Below are 19249 nucleotides of genomic sequence, written 5' to 3' on the forward strand. Positions count from 1 at the left end.
GGACTGGATTAAAAAAATGTGGTACATATACACGATGGAATACTACGCAGCCATAAAAAAGAACAAAATCATGAATTTCGCTGCAACCTGGATGGAACTAGAGTCTATAATACTGAGTGACCTCTCACAAAAACAAAAATCCGAATATCACATGTTCTCACTCATATAATGGACCTTGAACATCCAATGCAATACTATGAGAAAATGACAGATGGTACTGCGAAACTATGGGGGGGAGGGGGATGGGATTAACAGTAGCAAATATCTGTCGGGGGATGGGAAAACACTTCTTATCTACAGGGTGCCTGAATGAAACGTCATTGTACACCTAACCCTTAACTGTACCCCACAAAACCATAATAAAAAATACTGATTAATGAAGAAAAAAAAAAAATCAACTTTAAAGTTCATGAATAGAGGCTGGTCACATAATTACATCCAGGGTGTAATACTATGTGGTCATAGTATTCATATCTGATTGAAGAGAAATTTTAAGGGATTTGTGAACATGATCATAATATGTGTTGAAGTTAAAAATCAGATTTATAATATGCATCAAATCATATTGACCATATTAAGTGTTTCTAGCGATGAGGGAAGGAAGGAAATACATCAAAATATTAACACAAGTTATCTTTGGGAGGTGGGAATTCTAGACTCTATAATCTAGAGGATTATTTTCTTCATTGTGCCTCTCTGGATATTCCAAATTTTCTACAATAAATAAATATTACTTTTCACCTGGAAAAAAGTTATTAAAAATTAAGTTACTACATATTATAATCGAGAAAGTCAACTATAGATGTATATCTGAAACAAATTAAGTTTTATGCCCAAATATCAAATCCCTCATAACTCTTAAGTTACTCGGGGTCTATTGAAATGACCGGTTCAACATCATAAGAGATTTGTGTTACTCATGAGATGAAGACAGGGACTATGGGACTATGAATCATGCCCTAGAAAGAGTGACAAGTGAGTCGCTAAGACAAGAGGAACAACTGGAGATGGCATTTACAAACTCTTAAATTTTCAAGAAGCTGCATGACACCACCATCACAATTATCACATGCATGATATCAAAGGGAAACGTGTTATACACATGGTTTTTCCAGACAATAACACTTCTTTAACATTGCTTTGACAGCTTAGATATGAAATTTCTGCCAGCAGCCATTATCTGTGAGTATAATCTTAAATTTTAACCCACCACTATTATTGCTCTCCAATTTTCTTCCAAGACAAAGAGTACTTGGCAAATGTGTGTTACAGGAAACCTATTGAAGAGATAAATGCAAAACAAGTCCCTGGATGCTAAAGTGAAAATGTTTGCATGTCACTTGTCTTTCTGTGCCTGTAAAACTTATCCATGATTGGCTAGTCTGATTCTTTTGGAATATTTCTGTAAGGGACATACCTGCTGTGTCAATCCTCAAGACCTTGAAAAGCAAGAAGTCAGCCTTCTCCTTTGAAAGCCGCATGTGCAGATTTCGGGTGACTTCAGCAGCTTTGAGAACCCTGAAAGGTGGCCCACTTTGTACATAAAACACAATCATGGTGCTACAGAGGAAACAATGAGAGAAGACAGTCACATGGTCAAATGGTGACCAACATGACATGTTCACCAAAGCATCTGGCCTGTGAAGTTGGGGAGGTAGACTGCTACAGCTGTGTGGCTTGGCAAGGACACAAGGGCATATCTGGAGGATGAGGAATTGATCTGCTTCTATTAATAAATAAAGACTCTTTAGTCTCAGAGGACACCTGATCAAAGACAAACCTACAATAAAAGGAGTGATTATATAAGTTTTGTATCAATTTTTAAAAATCCCTAGCCAAAGGGGTTTGGAAAGCTATTGGGTTGATGAACTGGAATGAACCTATTAGCTGGAAAGATGGTTATAACCAAAACTCCACAAGGTAGAAGCTCAGGACTCTTCCAGACCTTGCCCTATGTACCTCTTCAACTGGCTGTTCATCTGTGTCCTTTAGCGTATCCTTTGTAATAAATCCATAATAGTAAGTTTTTTAAAAAGAGCAATGTGTACATGTGTGCAAACAGATACAACAATACACAAAATGATAACTTTCAGACATGTCTTCCTTTTTATCTTTTGTAGTGAGATGTATTTTACATACCATAAAATTTAACCCTTCTAAAGTAAAATCCAATGGCTTTTAGTATATTCACAAAGTTGTACAACTACCAACATTATCTAATTCCAGAACATTTCATCACCCCCAAAAGACAACCTATACCCGTTAGCAGCTATTCCTCATTCCCCTCTCCCAACAGTCCCCCTCTCCCGACAGTCCCTGGTAACCACTAATCTAGTTTTTAATCTCTATGGATTTGACTATTCCGGACACTATATAAGTGGAGTAATATAATATGTGACCTTTTGTGTCTGATTTCTTTCATTTAGCCAAGTGATTTCAAAGTTCACACATGTTGTAGCATGTGTCAATATTTCATTCCTTTTTACTGTCAAATAATATTATACACATGTATGATATGAATATATCACATTTTTATCCATTCATCAGTTGATTGACATTGGAGTTATTCCTACATTCTGGCTATTATGAATACATGCTGTTAACATTCAGACACAAGTGCATATGTGGACATAAGTTTTCCATTTCTCCTGGGTATATACCTAGGAGTGGAATTAATGGGTAGTATTGCCATACTCTATGATTAGCATTTTGAGGAAGCGCCAAGCTGTTTTTCATATTGGTTATGCTATTTTACATGCCCACCAGCAATGTATAAGTGTTCCAGTTTGTCCATATATTCCCCAACACTTGCTATAACCTGCTTTTTCAATTATAGCAGTCCTAGTGGATACAAAGAGGTATCACAATGTGGTTTTGATTTGAATTTCCCTGACAACTAATGATGATGAGCATCTTTTCATGTGTTTGTTGGCCATTTGTATATATTTTATCTGGAGAAATGTCTATTCAAATCAGTATTAGTTTCCCATGGATGCTGTAAAAAAGGATCATTGACTAGTGGCTTAAAACAACAGAAATCTCTTCTCACAGTTTTGATGTCTAGAAGTCCAAAATCTAAGTGTCAGCAGGGCCATTCTGTCTCTGAAAACTCTATGGGAGAATCTGTATCTTGCTTTTCTTTTAGTTTCTGACATTGCCAGCAATCCTTGGTATTCCTTGGCTTGTAAATGCATCACTCCCATCTCTGCGTCTGCCATACATGGTGTTCTTCTTGTGTTCCTGTGTATTTCTTATCCTCTTCTTATAAGAACACCAGTCATATTGGATTAAGAGCCCACCCTACTCCAGGATGACTTCATCTTAACTAATTACATCTGAAATGACCCTATTTCCAAATAAGGTCACATTCACAAATACCAGGAGTCAGGATTTGAATGTATCTTTCTGTGGAGACAATTCAACCCACAACAAGGACTTCTATCATAAAAGAGTGTTAGATTTTGTTCAATGTTTTTTCTGTTCCTATTAAGATGATCATGTGTTTTTGTCCTCTATTCTATTAATGTGGTATATTACATTTATTTATTTTCATATGTTGAACCATATTTACATTCCTGAGATAAATTCCACTTGATTATGGTATGTAATTCTTTTAATATGTCACTGGATTCAGTTTGATAGCATTTTGTTGTAGGCATTTGATTCTGTATTCACAAAGGATATTGGTCTATAGTTTTTTTTCTTGTGATATCTTTGATTTTTGTGTCAGGGTAAAACTGGCCTCACAGCACAAGTTGGAAAATGTTCCCTTCTATTTTCTGGAAAAGTTTGTAAAAATAGAAAATAAAAAACATGTGCTAATTTTTTTAAAGTTTTGCAGACCAAGGACCAGTGAAGTCATTTGATCCTGGGTCTTGTGGGAAGTTTTTAAGTTACTGATTCATTCTCTTTACTTGTTATAGGTCTATTCAGATTTTTTATTTTTTTCTCAAGTAAGTTTTTGCCTTGTCTTGTTTTGTTTTGTTTTGACTCTTTTGAGTCAGGGTACCACTCTGTAGCCTAGACTGGAGGGCAGTGGCACAATCATAGCTTACTGCAGCCTTGAACTTCTAGTCTCAAGTGATGCTCCCGGCTCAGCCTCCCAAGTAACTGGAACTATAGGCTTATGCCACCACACTCGGCTAATTTTCATTTTTTGTAGTGGCAAGATCTCACTATATTGCCCCTGCTGGTCTTGAACTCCTATGGTCAAGTAATCCTCTTATCATGGCCTCTCAAAATGCTGGGATTACAGGCATGGGCCTGTGTGCCAGCCCCAAGTAAGATTTTATATCTGTGTTTTTCTAGGAATTCGTCCATTTCATCTAATTTGTCGACATATAATTATTCACAGTATTCTTTTATAATCCTTTTTATTTTTGTAAAGTCAGTAGTAGTGTCTCTTATTTTCTTACTGATTTTAGTAATTTGAGTCTTCTCTCTTTTTTCTTGGTCAATCTAGCTAAAGGTTTATCAATTTTGTTAATCTGCCCAATAAACAACCTTCGGTTTTGTTGATTTTCAGATATGTCTTTGATTTAGTATTTGATATTTTATAAGTAAAGGAAATCTATGATTCATTTTAGAAAGAGTTCCATAAAAAATACTTAGAGTATGTTTTAGTTTGGTATTTTTCTAAGTAAACTTCAGTTCATTGGAAAACTAACCAAGGTAGAAGTGCAGACAATAGCTGGAAAGTGGAGTTGCTATGAATGGTAGGTTTTCATTCTCATAATTTTTATCTCTCTCTTCCCACTGAAATCTAGGTTGAGTAAGAGTTTAAAAATAAAAAAATTAAATACAAAAATCTGATTAAAATAAAGCCTCATATACTCCCAGGAGACCACGGATGGTAATTTTCATGTCGAGAGACGATTCATTCCCCATGAATGTGGGCGGGGAAGAAGTCTGCCAGTGAAACATCCTATTCCCATGCCCCTGGCCATTTGCCTCTGAAGGCACTAGAGCTAACAACCAGCTCTCTCTCTGCTGTTTCTTAACTCCTTCACTCAGAACAGTCTCAGTCAACAAACATTTACTGAGCCTTGTAGGAAGGACCTAGAATAATGCTGTCCTTACTTCTGTCCTTAGAGGAAAAAAAAGTACATGAATGGGATAAAAGTATGTACAAAAATACAGAACAGACAGAGGAATGAGCAGCTTTCTGCTGGAATGGGGTGAGGAAAGAACTGGAACCTTGTAGGGTCCTGGCCCTGCCTCAGTGTGCAGCTCATACCTGAGATCCGAGTGGGCCTGGATCTTCTGGACCTTAATGTCCGAGTCCAGCACGTTCAGCAGCAGAGCCAGCTGCCTTACAAGGGTGTCCTTTCGCTGCTCTGTCAGCTGCCCGACGCCAACCTGCAGGGTCAGCTCCACCAGGCCAGTCTTTTTGGGGTCTAGGAAAAAGAAGATATGGGATTTCCACTCAGAGAGCACTGCCTGACGATATATGGAGCGAAGACTCAGTAAGAGTTTAAAATTATTCTACCATTTCTACATTTGGGTTTAGGATTCAATTTAGATAAATTCTTCTAAGCATCACAGTGGCCATTATCTGGAAGTAGTTTTTTTTGTTTTATCACAGTTTGTTGTCAATTTGTGGGGGGGGGGGGTGAGGGGAGTCCCAGAAGACAATCAGTTGTATCTAATTAGCCTCTGGGCTAACTTGAAATTTTGGTCCTTCACACACTTCCCCAGGACCAAAAAGATAACTTTGTTTCCAAGATAACTGCTGGGTCCAGTTTACACTGGGGTTGTTACCGCCACCTCACTGGAGCTGCCAACTCTCAATGCTCCCATACTGAAGCCCTTGTCCACTTTACTTTAGGTCTTCTGGCAGGAAAACAAGAGTGAAAAGAAACTCTTGTTGCCAGAAACTTTTCTCTCCTTAATAAGTTATGAGAGAAATCCTCAAAGTGGGCCCAGCCAAGTGCTAGAGCCAGCTACAGGAGACCTCCCACCCTAGGTCACACTTGTTAACTGCAAAGATCCCAAAGGCTGACCAGCCAGACTATGTGGGCCTATCCTGAGCCCAGGAACGCACCTGGCTGCACTTCCACAATGGCAGTGTCCGTATCCGAAGTTCCCTGACTGTCAGTAACTTGCAAGTGGAAAGTATACACTCCCTCCACCAGATTTGTAAGCTGCAGGGCCACGCCATGGTCAGAGTCATCGATGACATCCTAAAATTAACAGAGAAGTTGTCAATCCTCCATTCCCAATTTCTGGGCTTCTGTCAATTCCATCTTTTTAACACATGTATAACCTCAAGGGGGAGGCTGAAGAGGAATGAGGCTAGTAGGTTGGATGAGAGTAATCCTTAGCACCTCTTCCCTGAAAAGCATCAGGGGGCACAAACTCCTCCGAGAGTATGTGCAGAGCTGAGTTAATAAGCACTTCTAGGTATTACCAAATGATAATTTTTATACAACAGAGGGAAAGGCTATTTGAATTAGGGTAAGGACTCCAAGGACAGAATATGGGTTTTCTGGGACTTACTTTCAAACATAGTTTTACAATACTTTCATCTTGAGTTCCCTCACAGTGTATCACATTAACCTAGTCAAGTGACACAAAAGCCTGTGTAGAAACATCTCTGTTCTGTGAGCCTCAAAGCTCCAAAGAATTATAGAAGAAACTTCCAGACCCCTGCTAACAGAAGGGATGGTAGCTTCCTAACGGAAGAGAATGGTAACAAAAAACGAGTGCTCTGAGCAGAGACCCATTACAGTTACACTTAAAAGCTAATCCACCATCTAGCGGAACAGTAATATTTCTAGAAGTGCTTTAGAAAGTTTAATGCATTTTAAATTATTTCCCTGTGACTACGCCTTTGGTGTATCTCCAAAAGAATTTGTACCTCTTCAGTCCTTAGCAACTGCAGGAATGAAGTTGTACCTACATTTATAGCCTAAGAGAGGGAGGAAATGCCTTCCAGGAGCTAAAAACCTGGGTTTGTCTGGTTTGATTAGGAATTAGTTTGGTTAAGTTACTTTTCATCTCTGCATTTCACTTTTTGCACCTATGAAATGTAGATAACAATACTTGACCTTTTGACATATCTAGTACAATATGAGGAAGAAGAAAGAATCCCTTGAGCCAAAATAGGAATGTCAGGGAAGCTAAGGAGCTGAATGACTCTTGCTGGAAGACTTGGCTTCAAAGTCCTTCCAGGTTACAGTTTCCTGCTCCATCCAAAGTCTGGTCAGAAAAAGGTCAGAAAGAACCTCAGCTTTTGTTTAAATCTAACAGCAGCCTGCTGCCTCCAGCCCACAGCCCTAGAAGACTCTAATGTAGAACCAATAAGCACCTTGTAGGAAAGGTATAAAGGGTTGAGGTCATAATAAAGACACTGCTATAGGGTGAATTGTGTCCCTCTCAGATTCATGTGTTGAAGCTCTAACCCCAATATGGTTGTAACTAGAAACAGGACCCATAAGGAGGTATTTGAGGTTAAATGAGATCATAAGGGTGGGGCCAGATCTGATACAACTGGTGTCATTATAAGAAGAGACACCAGAACACAAAATCTCTCTCTCTCCCAGCCATGTGAGGACACAGTGAGAAGATGGCTGTCTGCAAGTCAGGAAGAGAACCTCACCAAAAACTGAACTTGTCAGCACCTTGATCCTGTCTTCTCAGCCTTCAGAACAGTGAGAAAATAAATTCCCGTTGTTTAAGCCTCCCAGTCTGGTATTTTCTTGTGGTGGCCTAAGCTGACCAGCTAATACAGATGTAATGACAAGTAGTCTAGAAGCAATTCTCTTTCAGTACTCACCCCAGCTGCTGGACTCTGGCCATCCCGGATCCACAGATAGGACACAATTCCTTGGTCATCCGTAGACCTTGAACCATCCAAAGTAATGGAATTATTGGGAAGCACAAGAACATGTCTGCCACCGGCCTGGGCTCTTGGAGGACTATTATTTTCTAAGTCAAATATAGCAAAAATGAAAGCAAAGAGATTGATTTAAAACACTGGTGAGAGAAGAAGTGTGTCATAAAACTCTTCCACCTTGCAGATAAAGTATGTAGATTTAAAACATCAAAAAAACCATTATTTTCTGTCCCCAAATCTTTGTAAGATAACATATAGACTTTGTCCAAGCTCTGTTTGTGCTTAGCTAGTTACAATTTGAGATGAAAACGGTAAAGCAGGTGGCAGGCTATACATTAGAAATTTTTAAAATACTTGTTACGGTTTTTCTTTCACTGAAAAAGAGAAATAATGATCTTACATTTAAGGTCCTGAAAGTGAAAATATTTTATTTAAAATATAGTCTGGAACATTTTGTACTTGTCCACACTATCTGGCCAGAGAAATATTTCATTTTCTAGTATTGACAAATCTTGACTGCCTAAGATTTTTAAAAAATTTGTGTAAATAAGTCGGGCTCGGTGGCTCAGCCTGTAATCCCACGCCTTTGGGAGGCTGAGGTGAGTGGATTGCCTGAGCCTGCGGGTTCGAGACCCACCTGAGCAGCGAGACCTCATCTCTACCTACAATAAATCAAAAAATCAGCCGGGCGTGGTAGCGCATGCCTATAATTCCGGCTACTCGGAAGTCTGAGGCAGAAGGATCGCCAGGGCCCAGCAGGCGAGGCTGCGGTGGCCAGGAGCAGCCACTGCACTCCAGTCTGGGCGACCGAGTGAGACTCCAACTCAAAAAATAAAAAATAAATAAAATTTGTGTAAATAATAATTAGACCCTACTTCTCTGACGAGGTGTTAAGTATAAATAAAGTAATGTAAGAGCCATTTCTGATGTAATAGCCATAAGGAAGAGGGGTCAGAGAGCACCTAGCAAGCCTGGGGTATCAGTGGGGAGACCATAAGACACAACTGTAGTTTGGAGACGAGGCTGCTGTGAGCCAAAGGCCACATGTTCAGATGGGGCTCTGAGACTTAACCTGAAATTGCTCGACTTTCCCTAAAAACAAGTCAAGCAACAGAAAACAGAGGTGAGGACAGCCAGACCCCTAAGGGAGTTATCAATCATTCCCAGGTCATCAGCCATCTCCATCCTGAGAAATGACACCAGAGACTAGAGCCAGAGACTTGGTGCCATTACTAGCTTTTCCATTTCATTCACCACACTCCATTTGGAGTGAGGTGGGGAGTCTGGAGTTAAGAGGGCTTAATTCCATTGGGAATATAGGGGAAAGCTAGAAAAAAATAGAAATATACTGGCAGTAAACTGAGTTAGCCCAAAACTCATTTTGCTAAAATCAATATCTAGACTCTATCTAGGTTTACAGTTGGAACCTAGAACAGTCACTCTCCTTTTATGCTTATGTCCCCACACTCTTGAACTCCAGTCACAATGCTCCCCTAAGCACCGCATCCAGACAGTCCATTACCACAACCTCAATATCCAAATCTAAAATTAATTCCCCCAACCCCTGCAAACCTGCTGCTGCTCTTCTGTGAGTCCTAACTCCAATCATTGCACCATCACCTACTCATATGCTACAGAAAAAATTCTTGGTCACCTTAGACAACATCTTTCTTACCTGCCAGATCACTCTAAGTTCCCAAGTCCTGAGAATTCAGACTCCAAAATATCTTTCCGATCTATCCTTTTGCTCCGTTTTTCCTTTGTTGGCCTCTGATGGAGCTCATACCATCTCTTATCCAGACTATGGCATCTGCCTTCTAACTGTTCTCCCAACTTTCAACCTCTCTTCTCATTAACCTATTATCTTTTAAAAAATCCAAATCCTAGGCCGGGTATGGTGGTTCAAGCCTGTAATCTCAGCACTTTGGGAGGCCAAGGCAAGAGAATTACCTGAGCTCAGGGGTTCGAGACCAGCCTGGGCAACTTGGCAGGACCTCATCTCCACAATAAATCAAAAAATCAGCAGGGTGTGATAGTGCCTGCCTGTAGTTCCAGTTACTTGGAAGGCTGAGGTGGAAGGATCTCCTGAGCCCAGCAGGTCGAGGCTATGGTGGCTTTGAGCTTGCTACTGCACTCTAGCCTGGGCAACAGAGTGAGATTCCAACTCAAAAAACAAACAAAAAAAACTCCCCCCTAAAAAACCCCCCAATCCTACAAAATGACATGATGCTAGAGTTTGCTTGAAAATACTCCAACAATATTATGCAGTCATAAATAAGGACAAAATTATGGGCTCCACAGCAACTTGAACTGTTTTAGAGTCTGTAATACTTAGTGATCTATCACAGAAACAAAGAACTAAGTACCACATGTTCTCATTTATAAGCGGACCCTGAACATTTAACATAATACTATAAGAAAGGGATAATACTATAAAAAAGGGATTGGCAGTAGCCAGAAACTGCCAAAGCAGGGAGGAGGGAGCACATAATATCAATAAGGATATTGGATCTCAAACCAGGTGAAGTGGGGACCAAAAAGGTTGGGGTTCAAACTTTACCTGTTTGATGACCACTTGTATACCTAATCCTGAAGTGTACCCCTCATTTTTAAAATAAAAATTTTTAAAAAGAAAATCTCCCCCCAAAATAAAATCTGAATTACAAATGAAACAAAATTGGCAAAACGTTAACAGCTTTTAAAGCTGGATGAGGAGCATATGATCATATAGAATAGTCTGTTAAAAATATTCTACTTTTATGTATGGTAAAAATCTCTACAATAAAATATTTGAAAAAAATTAAAATCTATATCACTTTGCTGATAAAATTGCTTCAGGCTCTCCCAACTGCCCAGAAAATAAAGTCCAAACTCCAAAGCATGACCCACAGCACGTAGGATCCTCCCTGCCAGAGTCTCTGCCTCAGGCCACAGCCACTCTTCTTGTGCCCCACACTCTTGCTGTACTTGTATCTCTCCATCCAGTCATGCTTTTACTCCTCTGCACTTCAACACATGGTAATCAATCATTCATTAATTCATCTGACATTTCTGATTTGCCATGAGGCCAGTACTCTGCTATAATAAGGATACAGCAATATCTGAAGCTAAGGCACTAAAGCAGCTCACAGTCAAATGGAAAGACAGACAAGGAAACATATTCTTAAAGCTGTACTGCACTAGCCTAGACAATTAAGTTGACATTAAGAAACAATATATAACTTGAAAACATCTCTGCTCTTGAATTCCAAGGAAGAGAGAAAACAAAGCATAATAGTGTCATTTGGACATGGATCTTTAATTGCCAGCAGTCACAAAAAGAGAATGAAACCATTAGAAGATTTACTCTACAAACAATAGGAAGTGCTGTCTCCTTGCAGAGGGCAATTAGAAAACAGTAAATGTGAATAGAAGAAGATTGGCTTTTCTTGGTGAGACAGAAATCAGCATCTGCTGTGAACAAATAAGCAAACATCAGCATCTCTGAACAATCATGGGTAGCTTAGAATCCTGAGGGATTGGAAAGCAGAGCAGGTCCAGCCCGGTTCACCATCAGACCAGCTCACCCTTCTTCACAGCCAAGGCGAGGGTGGACATGCTGCTCAGTCCCTGTTGGTCTTTCACTGTCAACCGGAAATGGTAGGTTCCCACCTGAAGGCCAGTCACAGTGGCTATCGCCTTGTCAATATTTTCCATCTCCACTGCACTGGGGCCTCTATAAAACACAAAAGTGGTTAACAAAAGAGGGTGGTGTGGGATTCTGAATACAGTAGGCATGTGATTTGTGCCCCTAGGAATTTTTTTTCAGCTTAATACACATATGTACCACTTAGAGAATTCTAAGAAAAATCCTCATTCACTTGCATACTAGTCCAGTGAAAGAGCAATAAACTAAAGCCTATTTCAGAACAAGCCTGCTAGATTCCCGGGAAAAAGATTTCTGTTCTTGTGAAAAGATCTATTTTTGGGAAATGGAGCCTTAGGAACCACTCTCTTCTCTGTTTTGAATAAAATTAGGTTAAATCCTCATGTATCTTTAGGAAGAGTATGGAGGAGGAATAATCAGTCTCCTCAGAGAGGAAATGCAGTGTAGTCATTAAGAAGATGGGTTTGGTAGTCAAAAACCTAGGTTTGAATTCCAACTCTTTCTCTTACTGTCTGGGCAGTCTTAGTTTTCGAAGATCTCTACAAACCTGTTTTTTCAACTTTAATATGGGAATAATATTAGTATTTACCGCTTAAGAATTGACATATAATTCTATAAGATTAAGCATGGAAAGCTCAGAAAATGTTAGATAATAGGAGTATCTCCTTGTCCTCTACATTTCTGTTGTCTACCATCACTGCAGGGTGGGTTGAGTGTGGACAGAACATAAACAGGTTTCCCTAAACCTCTTCTGTCATGAGCTTATTCACACCAAGACAGTCCTGTCCACCTGCCCTGGGCTCCAGTCCCCTCCACTGTCAATGATTGTTCATTCACACTTGATATACTTTTTAATCAATGATACTCAGTGACTTCTAGAAACATGCTTAAATCCCGACTCCTTAGCAAGCTCAAGATGATTGTTTATTCTATATCCCCCCAAAAAGGGTCATGTTAGAATTCAGCACAGGCATGAGTGTAGTAGCCCAGTGCGAAGATAGACTACCTGACATGCTCCCAGTGGTAGAAGACAATGCCGTGGTCATCACTGCTCCTGCTCCCATCCAGGGTAGCACTTTCCACTGGGAATACCAGCTCTCTATCAGGGCCGGCCACAGCCACCGGAGGCCTATTGCTTTCTAGAATGACAGAAACAGTATGTCTTTGTATTACATCTACAATCTCCTGATTTCTTAATTTAAGCACATTACTCATATTGAAACACAGTAGCTGCTAGGATATGCACTATGGAAAACCTGGAGTGAAGCACTGCAGTTTCCTAGCTGACCATGGAGTTGAATCATCTGAGTTTGAGACTGGCAGCAAGAAAGTGTTCCCTGGTAGACATATTTTGGTCTATCTTCAAAAGTTATAAAATCAAGAGAGAAGGAAAGGAAAGAAGGGTAAGAAGAGAGAGGGAGGAAAGATAGAGGGAAGTAGATAGAAAGGGAGGCAGGCGGGGGGAAAAAGAACAAAGAAAGGGCGGGAAAGAGAGAGGGAAGTGGGAGGGTACACCAGCACAAAGAGAACTGCTTTGCCAGGAAGGGCTTACTTTCTTTCATCTTTGCAGCCCCAGTTCTAACACAGTGTCTGGTAAACTGTAAATGTTTAAAACATTTCAGTTAAATGTTGAAAAAAGTAAAAGATATAAAGTATCATTGATATTGTTATTGATATGAATAGATAACAATTCTGTTAACAAAAAAAGTCATGTAGTCAGAACTGAGGCATCTATTACTCAACATCTGGGCCATGTCACACCTCCATGATCCTATTCTGTACATTTCAGTTGGTGCCCTTTGTGCTTAGACAAAACACTTACATGACCATACATTTTTTCCCCCTTGGACAAAAATTTATTTTCTTTCATTTTTTAATTTTTTTTATTTTTTATAGTATTTTTTTCTCTTTTAAAAATTATTTATTACAAAGATGTGGGGTACAATTAAGGGTTAGATATATAAACACCAATTATGCAGGTTCCCTTGTTGATGAGGTATGCCCCTCCCTCCCCTAGTAGTTTGTGTCAACTGCCAGCCCCCCGCCCCCCGACAGTTTTCCACTACTGCCAATCACTTTCTTATAGCATTATAACATGACCATACATTTACAAAGCCCTTTACGACAGAGCTCCTGCCTCTCTTGGATCATTTGCTGTCATTCCAGTCTTGGCCTCCCACACTCCCACATCCCACCCCTTTTTCTCTCTCTCCAGTCACACAAATTTCATATGGGACTCTTTCACGCATATGTGCCTTCTGCCTAGGAGGAACTCTTCCTTGTGCCCTCCACTGCCTACCCTTCACCTTCTTCACTGGCTAACTGCTATTCATGCTTCAACCCTGAGCTCATATCAGAGCTCTTTACAAATGCCTCAAGGCCAGGCAGGTGCCCATTCTATGGGCCCATCATCCTGTCATTCCCCTAGTAAAGCACTGACCCACAGCTGTATGTGAACTCACCCATAAGCCCTGTAAGGGCAGAGGCCAAACCTATCTTGTTTAATTCCACATTTCTAGGGCCTAGCTAATAGCACTTTTCACATAGTAGTGAAATACATAAACTAGCTGTCTATAGGTTGAGTATATTCTCATTGCCAGAACACTGGATAGAATTTCTGGAACAGGCCTCTTCTAGAAAAGTTCTAAAGCAAAGACCATTGCCAAGCAAAAGTCTAGCTACCTACAAGGTTTTTTAACTCTGGAGATGGGTGGAGTCCTGGGTTTTCATGAAACTATGAATGGACTGTGGAGTTGAAGAGGAGCCAACTCTCCAATGTCTGGAGACATGTGAGTGTCAGGACACAGATAACAACCAGCCTCTTCATGACCATTCGGAGCTCTCTGCAGCAGCATGGGACACATGGGCGTGTCTGAATGGCAAATTGGAGCCCACAAGTGGTGTTGGAATTGGCTCTCATTTCGTCCTTCATATCATGACTTAGACACAGTCAAGGCAAGATTCAACACCTCAAAAGAAAATTGGTTTCACATGGAGCTTCAGCTCCCACAGTCCATCACCGCCAAATTTGGCATATCCAAAGCCTTGCAGCCCGGCAACCACTTCTGCTTTACTCTCTAGGGCCCAATCTCTTTTCCATTCACCTACCAGGCTGGACAATCACAGAAACCACAGCAGTAGATTGTTGCCCTGATGAATCCATCACCATCAGCTGAAACATATAACCTCCTTCCTTCATTGCAGATAAATGGAGGTATGGTGTCTGTACTCCCTAAGTAATAGCAAATACAAAAATGAAAACAAAAAGAAGAAATAATTAGAGCATAAGAAAGAGTATGACATAAGGAAAATTAACGATTTTACTTAATCCGGGAATCTTACCCAAAAAAGAAATGTGTGTCTCCAGGAAAACGCAACCTAAAATCCACTGTATATCCCCATACACCACTGAAGGAGTGTAAATTAATACCTTTTTGGAAGCCAACCTGGCAACATATATTAAAATGTTAAATGAGCACATTCTTTAGCTTAGTAATTCCACTTCCTAGTATCTACACTAAGAGAAATGCACAATGAGGCACACACGTGGATGTTGAAGTAAAATCTATAATAGCAAAAAAATGGAAAAGACCTAAAAATCCATCAACAGGAGAATGGCTGAACATACTATGACACAATACAGAATGCTAGTTTAAAAGAAGGAAGCTTGCCGGGCTTGGTGGCTCAGCCTGTAATCCCGTGCCTTTGGGAGGCTGAGGTGAGTGGATTGCCCGAGCCCGCGGGTTCGAGACCCGCCTGGGCAACTTGGCGAGACCTCACCTCTACAATAAATCAAAAAAAAAATTAGCCAGGCATGGTAGCACGTGCCTGTAGTTCCAGCTACTTGGAAGGCTAAGGCGGAAGGATCGCCGGAGCCCAGCAGGCCTAGGCTGTGGTGGCCAGGAGTAGCCACTGCACTCCAGTCTGGGCAACAGTGAGACTCCAACTCAAAAAAAAAAAGAAAAGAAGGAAGCTTGAAAGAATGAGGCAGTCTACAGCCATATCACCCTGAATAATATTAAAAGAATGAGACAGATTTATAAATGCCAAAATGGGAAATGTCAAAGACATATTAAGCAAAAGGGAGTTGTGGAACAATGCAAACAATGTTATAGATGTTGCTACATGTACACATGTATATAAACACATAGAAAAGATTCTGGAAGTACATATGTTAAACTGATAACCGTCATTATCTACAATAAGGAGACTTGGATGAAAGGGTGGTTAAAGTGTATTTCCACTTTACCAGAATTTATGTAAACTTTTTTTTTACAGTTTTTATATTACTTTTGTAATCAAAAATTATATTTTTATTTATTTTATTTTATTGCCAGAATCTCTGTTACAAGTTCTTTCAGTGTTGCATCTTGTCTTTCTTGAGTCTTATTCACTCTTTCTAATCATTCCCTAATCCCTGTTGTATTCTGGGGCCAGTTGTTGGTGACTTCCATTGTTTGGGCACCAATCTGATTTCTCAGGAGTTTTGTCTTTGGTAGACTTGGAATTGCCTGAGGTCTTACTTTGACTTTCCCTCATTTGTGACAAATCTCTTGTTTTTTTCTTTAGTTCTGTTATTCAGTGTCAGTGGGAGAGGCTTTCCCTTCTGATGTTTGCTCAGTTCTTTATTCTTCCCTGATCTGGGCTCTGGATTTGTTCTGTTTTGAAATAGAATGGTGGATGGAAAGTTTTGCTATCTCTTCTAGTTTTTTAAATCCAAATAAAGTGGGGGATGGGGCACTAGGAATCAGAAGCTGCTTACAAATTAAAATGTTCACTTATTGTGGTATGTGTTCCCTGAGATCCACTTCCCACCACCACTCTATGACGATGCAAAGCAGAAACCAACACACACTATAAAACAATCTGGAATAACAACAAAGCAGAGCAAAACAAAACACAACAAAAAAATGAAAAGAAAACTAAACACACACACACATGTCTAGTACAAAGTGAATAGAGAAGAAAGACAAAAAGACCAAAGGGGGAGAATAAGAAAAAAATTTTTTAACAAGGGATTCAGGTAGAACCTTGACACATTTATTGACACACCCCTTAAACTATAAAAAATGAATATAAAAAAATTCAGAAGAACAAAAGAGCAAAAATTAACAACAAAATCAAAAGATGAACACTCAATCATTCACATACACACATAAACAGAGAATGACAAATAAGAAAGAAACGGAAAAAGAAAAGAAAAAAAAATTGGGGGGGATGCAGATCAAAGCCTCACATACACATTAATGCACAAAGGAAAAATATTTTTAAAATAGATGAACTACCAAATGGATAAAATAAAAGCCCAAATCCGGGACATAGAAGACAAAAAGATAATCCAAAAAATCAACAAAACAAAAAAGCTGGTTCTTTGAAAGGATAAACAAAATCGATGGTCCCCTAGGTAGACTGACCAAGAAAAAGAGAGAAAAAGTCCAAATCAACACAATCAGAAATACAAAAGATGAAGTCACATCTGACCCTGAAGAAATACAAAAGATCATTAGAGACTACTATGTACACTTGTATGGAAATAAACTTGAAAACCTTAAGGAAATGAAGGACTTTCTGACATCATACAACCTGCCTAGGTTGAAACAAGAAGAAAATAGACCAATAACAATCAAGGAAATTGACTATGTAATAAGAAAACTACCTACAAAAAAAAGTCCTGGACCAGATGGCGTTCCAGCAGAATTCTATAAGACATTTAAGGAGCAACTAATACCAATCTTACTGAAAGTATTCCAGGCAATTGAGAAAGATGGAACTCTCCCCAAATCATTTTATGAAGTTAACATCACATTGATACCCAAGCCAGGTAAAGACCCAACAAAGAAAGAGAACTATAGGCCAATATCCTTGATGAACATAGATGCTAAAATTCTCAACAAGATCCTAACAAGCCGGATTCAACAACACACTGCAAAAATCATCTATCATGACCAAGTAGGCTTCATCCCTGGGATGCAAGGCTCGTTCAATGAGTGTAATTAAATATATCAACAGACATCAAAACAAAAACCACATGATTATATCATTAGATGCAGAAAAAGCTTTTGATAAACTCCAGCACCCCTTCTTGATAAAAACGCTCAAACATCTAGGCATACGTGGAACACATACCTCAAAATAGGTAAAAGCCATCTACAAGAAACCCACAGCCAGCATACTCCTAAGCAGACAAAAATTGGAACAATTTCCCCTGAAAACTGGAACAAGACAAGGATTCCCACGCTCACCCCTCCTGTTCAATATAGTATTGGAAGTCCTGGCTAGAGCAATCAGAGAAGAGAAGGCAATCAGAGGTATCCAAATAGGAAAAGAGGAAGTCAAGCTATCTCTCTTTGCAGATAACATGATTGTATACCTTGAAAACCCAAGAGAATCTGTCAAAAACCTCCTTGTACTGATAAAGGACTTTGGCAAAGTCTCAGGGCATAAAATAAATGTGCAAAAGACAATCACATTTCTTTACACCAAAAATAAACAAACAAAAACCCAAATAAAAAGCACAATCCCATTCACAACAGCCACAATAAAATGAAATATCTTGACATCTTCCTAACCAGAGACGTGAAAGATCTTTACAATGAAAACTACAAAACACTGCTCAAAGAAATCAAAGGTGACACAAACAAGTGGAAAAATATTTCATGCTCATGGATTGGTGGGTGATGGGAAGGGACGTAGACTTGGAAAACCTATGAGTTTAGGTGCTCTTCTAATAATTGTAATATATCAGACAATTTTACAAAGCAAAGTTTCTGGATTTAACTACCCCCCGCCCCCATCAAGACCAATACTAGACACACAGACAGAAGTCTAAAGGCAGGAGAGAGGACTTGCCTGCATGGCCACTTCTTTGCCCTCACTCCCAGGACCCAGGGACCACTCATAGAGGATGATCTGGTGATCATCACTGCTCTGATTTCCATTCAAAGTGATGGAGTTCTGGGGCAAAGTTATGGTCTGATTTGGTCCCGCATTGGCAACTGGGGGGTAGTCCACAGCACTGTTGACTATGAGGGCTGCCGTAGTGGAGTTTGTGGCTCCATCCGAGTCTGTGATGGTCAACCTACAAAAAAGAGAGGAAGCCGTAATTGTAAAAATATGCCAGATCTGAAGGTAAATGATCAGTTGAGTCTGCTTATGGTACAGTTTTCATAACAACTCAGAACAGGTATAAATAGAGACTTGAGGATGAAGCCAAGAAATGTACACAGACTTGAGAATATTTTTGTTTGTTTTTGTTGCTGTTGACTATTTTATTCTTTGTTCATCACATCTTCACATGTTAGAGTTTAAGCTTCATGGGCTTCTGGTTAGTCTTTGAGATGATGGGCAAAGAAACCATCCTCGGCCAACATAAGGCTACTTACTAATAACTGAGGCTCAAACTGGATCAGGTTTAAGTTCTGCTTTCAGGATGAGCATGTCGAGACATGAATTTTCAGCCACAAAGCTTTTTAACTCTTTTATTTTCAAGAGAATGTGTAATAATGTTTTCAGGACACTCTTTGCAAAGCAATTTTAGGATTAAGCACGTTCAAATATAAACCAATATTCAACCTACACAAGCAACAAAGAAAACTGCACTGGCCCTCCTGTGCTAAACTGTCTCCTTATGTGGGAATGGGGCCAGTGACATCACCAATAGGCCACTTCACCCCTCTGGGCTAAAGAAAGGAGTGGGGAGCTGTGATGAATGCTAAGGGGGTATAAGTAGGAACATGAGAATGAAGCTGTGGGGATAACACAAGCCT

General features: G+C 39.8%; 1 protein-coding gene across 1 annotated transcript in view; it reads right to left on the bottom strand.

The window, feature by feature from the left end:
* Nucleotides 1-1340: 1340 nt before the first annotated feature.
* The window catches only part of KIAA0319 (KIAA0319 ortholog), a gene marked incomplete at its 3' end in the record, with an annotated part of 41657 nt that continues 23748 nt past the window's right edge, over nucleotides 1341-19249 (bottom strand). The window contains exons 9-16 of the mRNA XM_008053325.1: nucleotides 18333-18561; nucleotides 14592-14715; nucleotides 12490-12622; nucleotides 11404-11552; nucleotides 7778-7929; nucleotides 6044-6182; nucleotides 5237-5396; nucleotides 1341-1560 (exon numbers count right to left, since the gene is read on the bottom strand). Of these exons, the coding sequence (XP_008051516.1) occupies nucleotides 1341-1560; nucleotides 5237-5396; nucleotides 6044-6182; nucleotides 7778-7929; nucleotides 11404-11552; nucleotides 12490-12622; nucleotides 14592-14715; nucleotides 18333-18561 (1306 nt within the window). The remainder of the gene's footprint in view (nucleotides 1561-5236; nucleotides 5397-6043; nucleotides 6183-7777; nucleotides 7930-11403; nucleotides 11553-12489; nucleotides 12623-14591; nucleotides 14716-18332; nucleotides 18562-19249) is intronic.

Source organism: Carlito syrichta, unplaced genomic scaffold (assembly GCF_000164805.1).
Source record: "Carlito syrichta isolate Samal-C Ts95f unplaced genomic scaffold, Tarsius_syrichta-2.0.1 Scaffold288071, whole genome shotgun sequence".
Classification (NCBI taxonomy): Eukaryota; Metazoa; Chordata; class Mammalia; order Primates; family Tarsiidae; genus Carlito; species Carlito syrichta.